The 12,278-nt window shown below is 43.3% G+C and overlaps 1 protein-coding gene across 1 annotated transcript in view; it reads right to left on the reverse strand.

The window, feature by feature from the left end:
* kalrna (kalirin RhoGEF kinase a) overlaps nt 1-12,278 on the reverse strand; it is a 109,666-nt gene that overhangs the window by 57,579 nt on the left and 39,809 nt on the right. Inside the window, exons 13-19 of the mRNA XM_076112316.1 lie at nt 11,653-11,784; nt 8,746-8,868; nt 3,895-4,086; nt 3,371-3,540; nt 2,744-2,918; nt 2,181-2,430; nt 1-137 (exon numbers count right to left, since the gene is read on the reverse strand). The exon at nt 1-137 is cut by the window's left edge and continues 30 nt beyond it. Of these exons, the coding sequence (XP_075968431.1) occupies nt 1-137; nt 2,181-2,430; nt 2,744-2,918; nt 3,371-3,540; nt 3,895-4,086; nt 8,746-8,868; nt 11,653-11,784 (1,179 nt within the window). The remainder of the gene's footprint in view (nt 138-2,180; nt 2,431-2,743; nt 2,919-3,370; nt 3,541-3,894; nt 4,087-8,745; nt 8,869-11,652; nt 11,785-12,278) is intronic.

Genomic DNA, 12,278 nt, shown 5'->3' on the forward strand with positions numbered 1-12,278 from the left:
CTGCAGGATCTGCTCCAGACGCGCGTGCGTGTGCTGCGCGTTGAGCTCCACCTCCTGCTGCTTCTCGTGGAGGAACTCCAACAGCTCCTGGACCTGAGAGGCCAAGTCCATGTCCTTCTCCCCCGTCAGCTCGATCCCTGACACACACACACACACACACACACACACACACACACACACACACACACACACACACACACACACACACACACACACACACACACACACACACACACACACACGCCGCTGTGATTGTCACATTCGTCATGGGCTACCGCCAACAAAATGTTGTCCCCTCCAATCAAAGAGGGTTTTGGGATGTTTTGGATGATCTCTGTCGTATTAACTCTAATTCCCCTGCAGCTCTGCAAAGACAGGATTAACAAACCATCCCTTCCACGTTGCTTTTTATGTAAAGGTGTATCGAGTCTTGATGCTAAACTAAGCTGAACACGTCCCGACTCCTGCTGTGTACTGGACATAAGGACATTAAAGGTAGAATTAGTAGGATTTTCCTTAAAGCAATGTACAGACTCACACAAACATAATCCCTCTCAATCATCACTTATGACCCACTAGAAGTGCTCAGCGTACTCAAGTACTCCAAGTACTCCAAGTATCTAGCAGCACTCGCTGCAAAAGTCACTAAATCTAGCAAGAAAGTCGTCCAACACTGACCTCTCCAGCAGAATTATCATTATGAACGTAAACAACAAACACTGCTTTTGTTAGTATTTTGGTCCACAGGAAATTACTGGACAGGCTTATTACTACAGCAGCCACAGATACTAGATGCTAGAGCATTTGATTTACTGATTGACGTCACAATGTCAAGAGAATTTCATCAAATATAACAAAAAGGTTTCTGAAAATACTACCCTAGCGTTCATTTCCTAAATCCAAGTCCATCTCTGAACTTCCTTCATGAGCCCTGACTCACCACTCTCGCTTCTTTGGTATTTCATGCAGGAGGACACATTAAAGGACAAACATCCTAAAAAAAAGGCATCTTTAGGGGAGGATTTCTGACAGGTTAGTGTCATTAACGTCACACAAGGTGGAAAAAACCCAGTTATGACAGGGAGGACAAGTCTCTCTGCATTCAATATTGATTTGATATTTTTAGGTTATAATATTACAGATTTATACTTTCCTTTGGAGCTGATTACTTTATTAATATTACATAATGTTCATGCTTGAGCTGCAGATGTTTGATCAGTTGAAGCATTGAATAAAAGACAAGTGTGTGTGTCTCTATACTCAAGTCAGTTAACTAGTAATGCCCTGCTTCACCAGTGGCTGGCGCCTAAGAGAGAGAGAGAGAGTGTGTTTGTGGGTGAGAGAGATTTATCACTGCAGGGGGCAGCGTGACTAAGGCACTGACCTCCTCACACACACACACACACACACACACACAGTAAGAGGATTGTTGTGTGATGATTATTTAACCTAAATCTCTCCCTGTTCCACACAACACGCTTCTCTATGGGATCACAGTTCACGGTGCTGCCAGAGCATCGGGGCTCCCTCTCTTCTTCGTCGTACAGTGGGCAGCTGTAAATCCAGATGTGGCTGCTCATGAGGCAACGGGATCACATGTGCGAATGCCAATGAATCCCATAAAAGCGCTGAAGAGCATGTCGGCCTGGTAGTAGTTTACAGTAGTACACAGTTTACCGCATGGCTGTTTGTTTTTCCTTCTGCTCAGTAAAAGCTCACATTCGGTCACTTGGGAAGCGCACTAGATGCACAACGATGCCGGGTGTGAACTCCGGTGGGGAACAAACCACAAGGGTATGCTGGGAAGTCATCTGTGGGTGCTACTTTTAAAGCACACAACAGGGCTTCTCTGTATGGAAGCCCAGAGGGGACTTTGTCAAAATGATAGTGTGAATTTACAGTAGCATTATACTTTTCCAAAAATGTATGTGATGTTTGAGTAGAAATCTAAATTAATTTTCAAATGCTCGTATAGGCGTTATACGACCATACCAAACTGGAAATGTTAATGTTTGGCAACTCTGTACAGTACACAATATATAATTCAAATTTGACAATTTAAATCCTCTATTGGCTTCCTTATCTATATTTTTATATTATAATCTATATTGAGCATTTCTCTCTCTTCGTTAACCCATTTCCTTCCTCACAGAGTAAAGCTGTGTTTGTGTGTGTTCTACCTGAAGCCTGGACCTCCATGATGTACTGGTGCAGGTCTTGACCCTGCTGCATCACTTCGTAGGTCATGTTGTTCATGGCCGCCTTCCTCTCTGCGTGGCGCTTCAGCCGCTGCTCCGCCAGGCCGATGTCCTCTGCGCTGCCGGAGGAGGCTCCTCCGCTGCCGCTGCCGCTGCCGCTGCTGCCCGAGCGGCCGACGTCGCTCAGCTGGCGAGACAGATCCTCGTTCCAGGCGTCCAACTCCGCTGTGACCTGCAGGAACGGAAACAATGTGGGATTAAGAGAAGAGTTATTAGCACAACAAGCCTAAAACCAGCGGGGCCATTATATTTTATTATAGTGTCTATCAACATTGGCTTTAATTAGCTCTAATCAGAGGCTGTTGGACCGATTGGACATGTTGAATCAGCGTCACTTCTTTGAGGTCAGCCTGGTGCGTCGGGGCCCTAAGACGGAGACCAACGGGGGACCTAGAGCAGAGCCCTGCTGTACGCCACAGCAGCTCCCGAGTGCCTGTGTGAGTCCACTTTGAATATCGAACCAACACACGCTCATGCCCTCTTACCTCTATAGTGTACTGCTCAAATATGCGTAGCTGGAGGAAGATGTCCAGCTTGATTTTGCGTTCGTGGAACAGTTCCTCCATCTGGCCCTGGGCCTCGTCCAGCTGCTGCAGCACCCCCTGGATGTGTGCGATGGAACTGCAGTGAGGCGTCTTATTGGTCGACATGGCTGCATCTCTGTGGACAGAGAGACAGAGAGGAGACTTTAGAGGCCCGAACACAAGAACATTGTGTTGTTGTTTTTTTAATTTGTTCATGAAATAAAGAAAAATCATGACAAGCTAAAGCATACTAGCCAATCAGCATTCACACTACAGCTAGTAGAGTAACAAGTACTTTCCCTCACAACTACCACAAACACAAATAAGAGTAAGAGGCAGAGACTCAGAAGTAAAAAAATACAAATACATAAATCATACACAGTATTTGTGCCAATATGGTAATTATTATCCGTCTTCCCTGAGTGGCTAAATTAAATTGACTTTTTAATGACATTTTAAGTATGAATATTATTACCTGAGCTGCTGCATTAATCCATCTTCCTCTTGAATAACATTATGAATATTGATGTCATTACCTGGGCCTCTCAAAAACACCATCAGGAATAACTGTGGGAATTGAATTATTACCTGAGCTGCTGCATCAACTCCTCTCCCTCTTTAATCACGTTGAGCGTTGCCTCCAGCGTGGCCGTCTGCTGCTGCTGAAACTGCTGGATCAGGCTCTGAACCGAATCCACCGAGTCGCAGCACACTTCGTCCAACAGCTGCTTCTGCAGCTCCTCCATCCACGACCACAGCTGGACACACAGACAGACAGACAGACAGACAGACGGGCAGGTTAGTGTAAGTGTGATCAAACCATTAGCACAAATCTGAAAATACTGGATACTGAAAACAACACTAAGAACTAAACATGACACACTACGGTGCCACTAATTGTAGCAGAGGAAGCGTTTTGTCCTACTGGGACTCAAACTTGCAATTATCACATACCAGAGTCTCGGTGGTTAATGACGGATTAATAATTAAATTAGATAACTCTCAGGCAGCAGCAGCAGGATGTCTGAGAATGTGTTCCCTTTTTGTGTGCGTGTGTGCGTGTGTGTGTGTGTGTGTGTGTGTGTGTGTGTGTGTGTGTGTGTGTGGCCCACCTCCTTGGTGTGTGTGTGGAAGGAGACAGACATGTCGAGCAGCAGCTTCCTGTGCTCGACTCGGCGGACAAAGTCCTGGATTCGGACTTCCAGGTGCCGGGCCGCCTTGTAGATTTCCTCGGGGTCGCACTCTCCCGTCTGAGCCAGCTGCTCCGCGGCCTCCAGCAGCTTGTCTGCATTAGTGTACGTGTTCTGAGAAGGGGGAAGGAGGGACCTTCATCATCACCATCATCATCATCATCATCATCATCATCATGATCAGTATCTGTATAAGCTTAGTCTCATACCATGGCCATGGACAATACAGTTCTTCAGTTCCAAGACACAAAAGGTGCTAAAAAGTGTGTTTCTGTAATACTCATTCTGGCCACTAGAGGCTGAAATGCGCCATCATCCCACGGTCTAAATGGGAGTAAAATTATAAATATTTTCTGCCAGGTGAGTTTTAATTTACATGATGAAAAAAAAATCTTAGCAAAACTTTTTTTCAACCTGTTCTTAGGTCATAAACAAGACCGACTCAGAGATGGATCGTCCGAATTTGTTGGTTTTTTCATTTGCCTATCAGGGCTTCCGTAGTTTTAACATCAATACAATATTTTTTTCAATGATGGCTACACCGAAAAAACAAATGCTGCACAGGGATAACTCCGGCCCAGGCAGGCAGACACACACACACACACACACACACACACACACACACACACACACACACACACACACACACACACACACACACACACACACACACACACACACACACACACACACACACACACACACTCACACACACACATGGATCACATTATATTAAAATGTTAATTCCAGTTTCTGTGAATCAACAGAGCGAGGTTTCCCGTTTCTACCTCTATCTTCACCAAAAAAGGGACTAAATCCTGTCTGAGAGTTACAGCTCTCGGCATTCATCAGGAGGACAGAATGGATTAGTGTCGGTCTATTCTGGCAAATATGAGAGATTATCTCAGTAATATTTCACTACAGGAAATAGATTACATGTGGGTGTGGTGCTAGACTGAAGAAATGTTGTGTTATCATCCCAATTATTCAAGAATATGAGTTTGGGTGAACGTTTACAGTCTGGACATTTCCCATTTTAGAGGGATTAGTGAGAAGATAAAGATTATAATTTACAAGAGATTATTACTCTTCACTGCATGACTGGTTAGGTTCAGGGTGAGGATTACAGCAGTGAGATGACGGGAAAGCAGAATCATCCCTGACACCTGAATGTAGTGTAAGACCAAGACATGAATGAATGAAATGGTGAATAAAATCAATCAGTAAATGAATATCAATGTGAAGTTATGCTTCACAAATGCTGTTTGTTTTAACCAAAGACTGTATATAAATTTCGCCGTCGCCATCTGGGAACATGGCAGTTGCCATGTTGTTTTTATCGCAACCAATGAAGTCATGTTTACAATGTTTACTGAGGTAATAAATCAAGAGAGAAGTAGAGTCATTTTCTCATAGACTTCTATACAACCAGAGGAGTCGCCCCCTGGTGGACACTAGAGAGAATGCACGTTTTAGGACACTTCCGCATCGGCTTCACTCATCAGTACTCAGCAGTAGGTTGCTGCCTGGTTTCAGCTTTTCTGGGAAACTTATCAATGCTGTTATGCTGCCGTCTTGACCAGGACAATAAATCAATATAAAACAAATTTTGCCACCACATAATAAGTGTTCTGATGCCAAAGCAATGCCCTACAAAACCTTTGGCAACACAACAATAAAAACCCGCTGGTGTTTTCCATAAAGTACCAACAAGTGACAGTCTGACCTCCCTATCAACCCACCAATGTTTGAAGTGGATCAAGTGAAGCCGAGAGAAATTAAGATGTAAGGCAGTGAGAAGAAGCCGGCAAATGAAGGCTTTTAATGAGAGTAAAAGAGTTCTGTTTGATGTTTGGTCCGTTCTAACGGAGAAGCAACTCATCTGATGTAGACGAGGAGAGCTAAAAATAAACTGTCAGTAATGAAAAGGACTTGAAGATGAAATATAAACTCACCCAGTTAAACACACGTCATTATCAAAGAGGACACCCGTCTGCCAATAATGTCTGAGCACGTCTCTGTGATTGTACGTGAGAGAGCATGTCAAAGTGCATTGTGGGTAATCTCTTTGCATGTATCTTAAACATGCACTTAATGTATTCATGTTATGTTTGACGCTAAGTGGAGAGTTTTACCAGCAAAACATCACAAACTGCATGAATATGCAAATGAGGAGAAAAAAAAAAAAAAAAGAGAGAGCGCCTGACCCAAATAATGCTGATCCAGCAGTTTATGGAGGTTAATCCTAATCCAGAGTGTAAACATGAGATTACACATATATATACTCTTCATAGGATTTACACACAATCCCTTATAGGATTATCACATTACTGAACCTCCACTAAACAAAAGTAGAGAATCATTTATCGTAGATTCTGATTAGACACCTGTGTTACTGTTATGTGATTTCAGACGGCAGTGCGTGTCATAAACAACATTATGCTTTTCTTTCTTCTCTCCCCCCCCCCAACAACTAGAAAGCACTTAGACGGTGCAAACTGTCGAGAAAGCCTTTTAGGGGAAATTGAAATTAATTGGCTGAGACGAACGTTAAAAGGTGGCGACGACGTCGGCTCCGTGAAACGGGGCGAGAAGAATGACAGAAAGGCAAAGGGAAGAATGACGAGGAGGGAAAGAAGAAGAATATGACTTGGCATCTTGCAGACCAGCACTGTGTGTGTACGCATGTGTGTGTGTAGGTGTGCGTGTGTGTGCTTGAGCTTATGTAACAGCACCAGAGACAGTTAGGATTTAAAGATCCTGATCACATTTAGTCTCCAAAACAATGCTCTAGTCTAAATCACACACACACACACACACACACACACACACACACACACACACATCTGCTATCACGGTACGTACTTGACTTTAAAACAAATCAGAACAGACAACTGACAACTCCAATAGAGAAGATCATCACACACTTCTACTACGACCGATGCGCTTCAAAGCCCCTCAAGGCTTCCATATTTGAACCAATATTTCTCTGTGTGTGCTTCTATAAGCAGGCATTACTGACCGTTGTGGTGCATAGTGCTGAGCAGCAAATGTTGCATAGTTTAAAGGGATAGTTATGATGTTTTTAAGTGCGGTTATATGAGGTTCTGCTCCATAGTCAGTGTATGTATACCTGACTATAGTTTGGAGAAACAAACAGGAGCAAGGTAATGTACTGCTGTGGACGTATTGTAGACACCTAAAAGAATCAATATCAGTTTAAGTGTGCATTATATTTAGATGCAGTCAGACAGACCTTCCATATACATGTAGGATGTCTTCAAAGCCACAAGACTCCATTAACAAAAACAGTGATTTTGACCTCACAGAACATGGGAGTTGCTGGTGTGCCGCTGCCTCGATCAGTGAGTTTGTGTTTTGGTTACTGTGTGACTTTTGGTGAATCAGAACTGACACCAAAGTCCAGTTCCAGGTCCAGCGTTTCTTACATGATAAGACCGCAGCACTGGAACTCAACTTGAGGATCGAAGACACAGAGGGCTGTTCAGTAACACTGAACTGTCTGTTCAGTGTTAGATAGAAAGGGTCACTGCTGTTTGTTCTATATTATCTACTTTTCTTTTGCCATTTCTATTGCAGCACTGACGTTAAACACAAGCCACATTTCTACTCACATTTTGTTCTTTTTGATCTCTACTGAGAGCTTCCACATGTTTCTTTGTTTTGTTTTCATCTTTATGAGCACAACTCCAGGTCCAGCGTTTCTTACATGATAGACCGTAACACTGGAATGAAATTCAGGAATGGATAACATCTTCTGCAGATCCTTCAGGAAAGCCTCGTGACCATACATGGTTACGTACAGAGGCCTGTTTTCGTGCTTCCCGCCACCACCAGACATGGTGGTTTTGAAAAATTTGGGATTAATCAAGGAAGATCATTTACAGATGTTTGCAAGGCAAGCGAATAAACATTTGTTCAAAACAACTTCAAAATGATCACGATAGGAGTGGACCTTTTCTGTTTTATGTCGACACTGTAAATCTGAGACAGACATCACTGAAGAACAGCAGAAGAAAAGGGTTGATCTTAATTCATCCACGAGAGGCTGAAGTGCACCGCAACACTAAATGTTCTACATTGGACTGAAATCATTCACGTTTTGTTCTAGGTGATTTTCATTTTATATAACTTGCTAACACACAAGATATACATATATATATATATATATATATATATATATATATATATATATGACATTTCGGGATAGTGGTGCACTTCAGCCTCTTGTGGTTGAAATGAGTATTACAACAACAAACACAAAAAAAGGACATTTTCAGCTGCAAAAAATTCTATTTCGCCTGATTTCCCGGTGAAAACAAGTAAGTTAGATAAATATTTGTGGCAAAACCTTTTTTGATTGGTTTTTTTAAAAGTAACTTAAATATTATCCAGGCAAAACTTTTTTTCACCTTCAGAAAACCATTTAGATCAGACGACCAGATTATTGTCTTTTCTCACTTGCCTCTCAGGGCTTCCGTATTCCTGATTTAAGACAACAATTATAATTTGGGGCTAAACTGCACCTTTTTGGACAAGTTTGCATTCAGAATTTCAAATGCAATAATGAAAGCATGGCACAGTAAGAAGTACAACAGTCAAAGTGTTGCTCTTTGGTGTCAGTAAAGCTGCACTCAAAAAGACAAAAGACACCGTATTGATTAATGGGGCGTGTGTGTCTGTCTCATTGGGGAAGTGAAAGTCTTCATTACAGTTCTTGGATGGAAACCCAGGTGGACGGTCGAGACTCACCTGAGCTACGTCTTCAAAGTCGTCGTGTCTTTTCTGCAGGGCTCGGGCTCTGTGAAGGGACTTCCCGACTCCGGTGTGTTTGCTGAGGAAAGCCTCGCCGTGGTTTTCTATCCAGTCCATCACCTGGATGAGAAGAGAAGATCACCTTCACGTCATGTCCTAACACACACACTTGCTTCACCCTTTTTTCTTTTTCTTTTTTCTCTTGACAGTGAGCGCACAGATCAGCAGTACAAAATGGTCTCAGACCTCATGAATTAAGAATGGAACGGATGAAACCTTCATGATCTGCGTGGGAAATGTAGGTCACTGCAGCTGTGAAGAACTGGATGCTGAATATCCTGCCATTAGACTATTGCAAACGTCAACATTGAAGTACTTGGCCGACGACTCCATCCCTTGCTTTGTTGTATATCTGCTGTATTGATGGTACTTCTTTTGGTCATTATATCTGTAATCTTAAACGAATTGTATTATGAGCTCCTAGTTCTGTGACTGTGCTTAAAGAACTAGGGTTACAATATCGTAACCATCGTACACAGGCTCCACCCTCACTGAACTCAGTGGGTGCAGTGGGTGGAGCCCAATGAATCGACCCAACCACACTGATCCCGTCAGTCAGTCTCCGCGCTCCATCTACTCTTTATGAACTAGGAAATATTGTACTTTTTTAATTTATTTATTTGTCAGTTGTAGTTACAAGTTACTTTTCAAATTAAAATTACATGCAAAATTCTTACAAAATGCAATTTGTTAAAGAATAAACCAGCCGCTGGTCTGGTTTGGCCCGTCTCATGTCCGTGTACTTTTACTTATATATGAATGACTTTTACTTGTAATTGACTACTTATACATCGTGGTATCGGTACTTTAACTTGATCTAAAGTACTTCTCCCACCACTAGCATCTCAGAGCACTTCTCAGGGCTTTGAAGGAGCGGTGCGCAGGGACGAGCGATGTCGTCATTCGTGACGTCAGTGCAGGGTAGTCGGTCCAGCTGGAGCCACAAAGAGGTCGGCGAAAGGTGACGAGGTAACGCACACAAGCCGAAGCGTGCTGACTGCAGCTGGGACTATCTTTGCAGCTTAAACTGCCAAATAAAACTACACACCTAATATGTTCTCTTTCAGCCTTTGCTTTCTGCATCTCGGCCTCTTCCTCTCTGGGGTCGCATATATCCCGTAGCGTTACTTCTCTGGCTGGAATAGCCCTGTTTTCAGTGATTTATGGACTATTGGTATGAGCTTACTCTCTCGCTTGCTCCTTGTCTCGCTCTCTGTGTGTGCCTCTCGCCCTCTCTCTCGGGTCTCATAGAAACTGACGCATGACGAGTGCAGTTGGCAAAGCTCTGTTTTCAATGAATTTATAACCTACTGATACAATCTCCCCTCCACTCTCTATTTCCTCTTTGTCTTTCTACCTCCCTCACACACTCTCTCTCTCTCTCTCTTGGGTCACATAGAAATGTTTGCATGGCGGCCAATGCTCAGCATCCATCTTTGTAGTCCGCCTAATGCCCCGATCCTCTCTCTCTCTCCCTAGAGCCATTCATTTATACATACGCGATGACTTCAGTCACAGTGGACCTGTGTTTAATCAATTCAATGTGCTCTTGTTATTGCTCGTGTGTGTCCTCTTGACCTGCCCTAGTTACTGAAGAAGAATCTCCATTCATTTTTTCCATTGATTTAATTGCCCTTGTTGACCGCAGGAACTTTCCCCAGGGGACTGGGAACATTTTGAGGAACTCATCGCATTTCAACTGCAAGGACCGGGTCTGAATTACGTTTAGGGGACAATATAGCCCCTAAAAAAGCCCCAGTCGAGCGGTAGTACGTTCTGAAAGTACAGGAACTTTCTGGGCGGGGTTTGCAGGGATGAGCGTCGCTGATTGGTCAAAAATACATTAAAACAAGGAAGTACTTTAGCGTCAATTTAGGACTATTTTAAGAGGAGGAGAGAGCATTTATCTCCGTTTGATAACATCAAAAGCAAAGTTAGGCTTTGCTCTCGGCTTCTCTTCAGGTGAGAAATAGCAAAGTATCAGAATCTTGATTCATATTTGATCAGCGTTGCCTAATTTGACAGTTTGATCTGAGCTTCGTGAGCTCGCTGCCTTGCGATGAATAGATCTAATTTGCATAAAGTTGAAGTCCAGTCACGATTATGCAAATTCAGATACGGCGAATCCTCGGACAACTCGCCGAGCCGCATCCATAATGCAACGTGAAGACGGATCTCCTGCTCTCCGTAGAAAATGAATAAGATCCACTTCACATACATCAACGGAGGCACGTCTTTACTGAGACTCCAGAGGTGTTAGCGGTGCCGGTGGTATTCGGTTGTACCTCATTCCGACTGCACTACTGTCAGACCCATAATCACATTAAAGAAAGTAATGCAACAAACAAATCCTCCTGCTCCCCCACTGATGACATCCACTCTGCTGGTTTAAAATATCCTTCATAAAACACAGTAACGTTTCATTTGAGCTCCCAAATATCTCTGAAACCTTTCCAGAACCACACAGTCTGCTAGTTTGTAAAATAGGAGCGTTTTATCTCAGGAATTCTTTTCACATTACACACATTTAGCTGAGACGAGAGCACAGCGGAGATAAATGAACCAGTCATCGGTTGTGCTAAGCAGAGTTCACCATCACATTGATCTCACGCTTACGTACAAGATGACATGCTCCACTGTGGTGTGACATCATGCTCTAACCTCGTGGGTGAGTAAAACTCTAACAAATCACTGAAAACTGCAAGAAAAGGTCAGACGGTCGTTTTCCTCGGCCCCTTAAAAGTTGTCATTTCAGAGATCCCCACTTGGCTCTGGCTGACACATTTATTTTTGTCTGTATGTGTGTGTGTGTGTGTGTGTGTGTGTGTGTGTGTGTGTGTGTACCTGCTGGACATCTTGCTGGAACACACACAGCTGCAGTCTCTGGTGCAGTCGGACCTTTCGATGCTGCCAAATATTCTCCAGACGCCGCTGATGGTGGAGAACCTCGTGCACCACGTCCAGGATGCAGTGAACCTGAGAAATAACACAAACTACACAGTGATGCTTTTGAATTAATTTGATTACATTTTGATTTAATATAAAATACTTAAAGGGGTAACTTTGTTTCAACCTGGAGCCTGTTCGCCCATGTCTTTGTGTCTAAGTGATTAATGGGGACAGTATTGAGGGAGAACGCTGCAGACGGCAGCTGTGAAAAGGACTGCAATGTAATCGCTCGGGGGACACATGTACTAAAAGTGCTTGTTTTTGAGGCTCAGATTGTTATTATAAGTGTCTGACAACATTATGGGAAGGATTTCGCTCAAGGAGAAGTTTTGTTCTGAAATCTCCCGAGGTGACCGTGTTGCTGGTGGAAACACTTTGTTTGTGTCGGAGCACAGAAAGCGTAGCTTAGTGTTATCTCAAAGAGTTTTAATATCGTGGCTGAATATTTAGCAGATTTCGACAACATGCCAGAGTGAAGAGATGGAGAGCTCCTACAAATTAGAAGAGGGGACGAGGAAAGA

The sequence above is a fragment of the Anarhichas minor genome, unplaced genomic scaffold (assembly GCF_050575085.1).
Source record: "Anarhichas minor isolate MPS153535 unplaced genomic scaffold, ASM5057508v1 ptg000004l, whole genome shotgun sequence".
In the NCBI taxonomy this organism is placed as follows: Eukaryota; Metazoa; Chordata; class Actinopteri; order Perciformes; family Anarhichadidae; genus Anarhichas; species Anarhichas minor.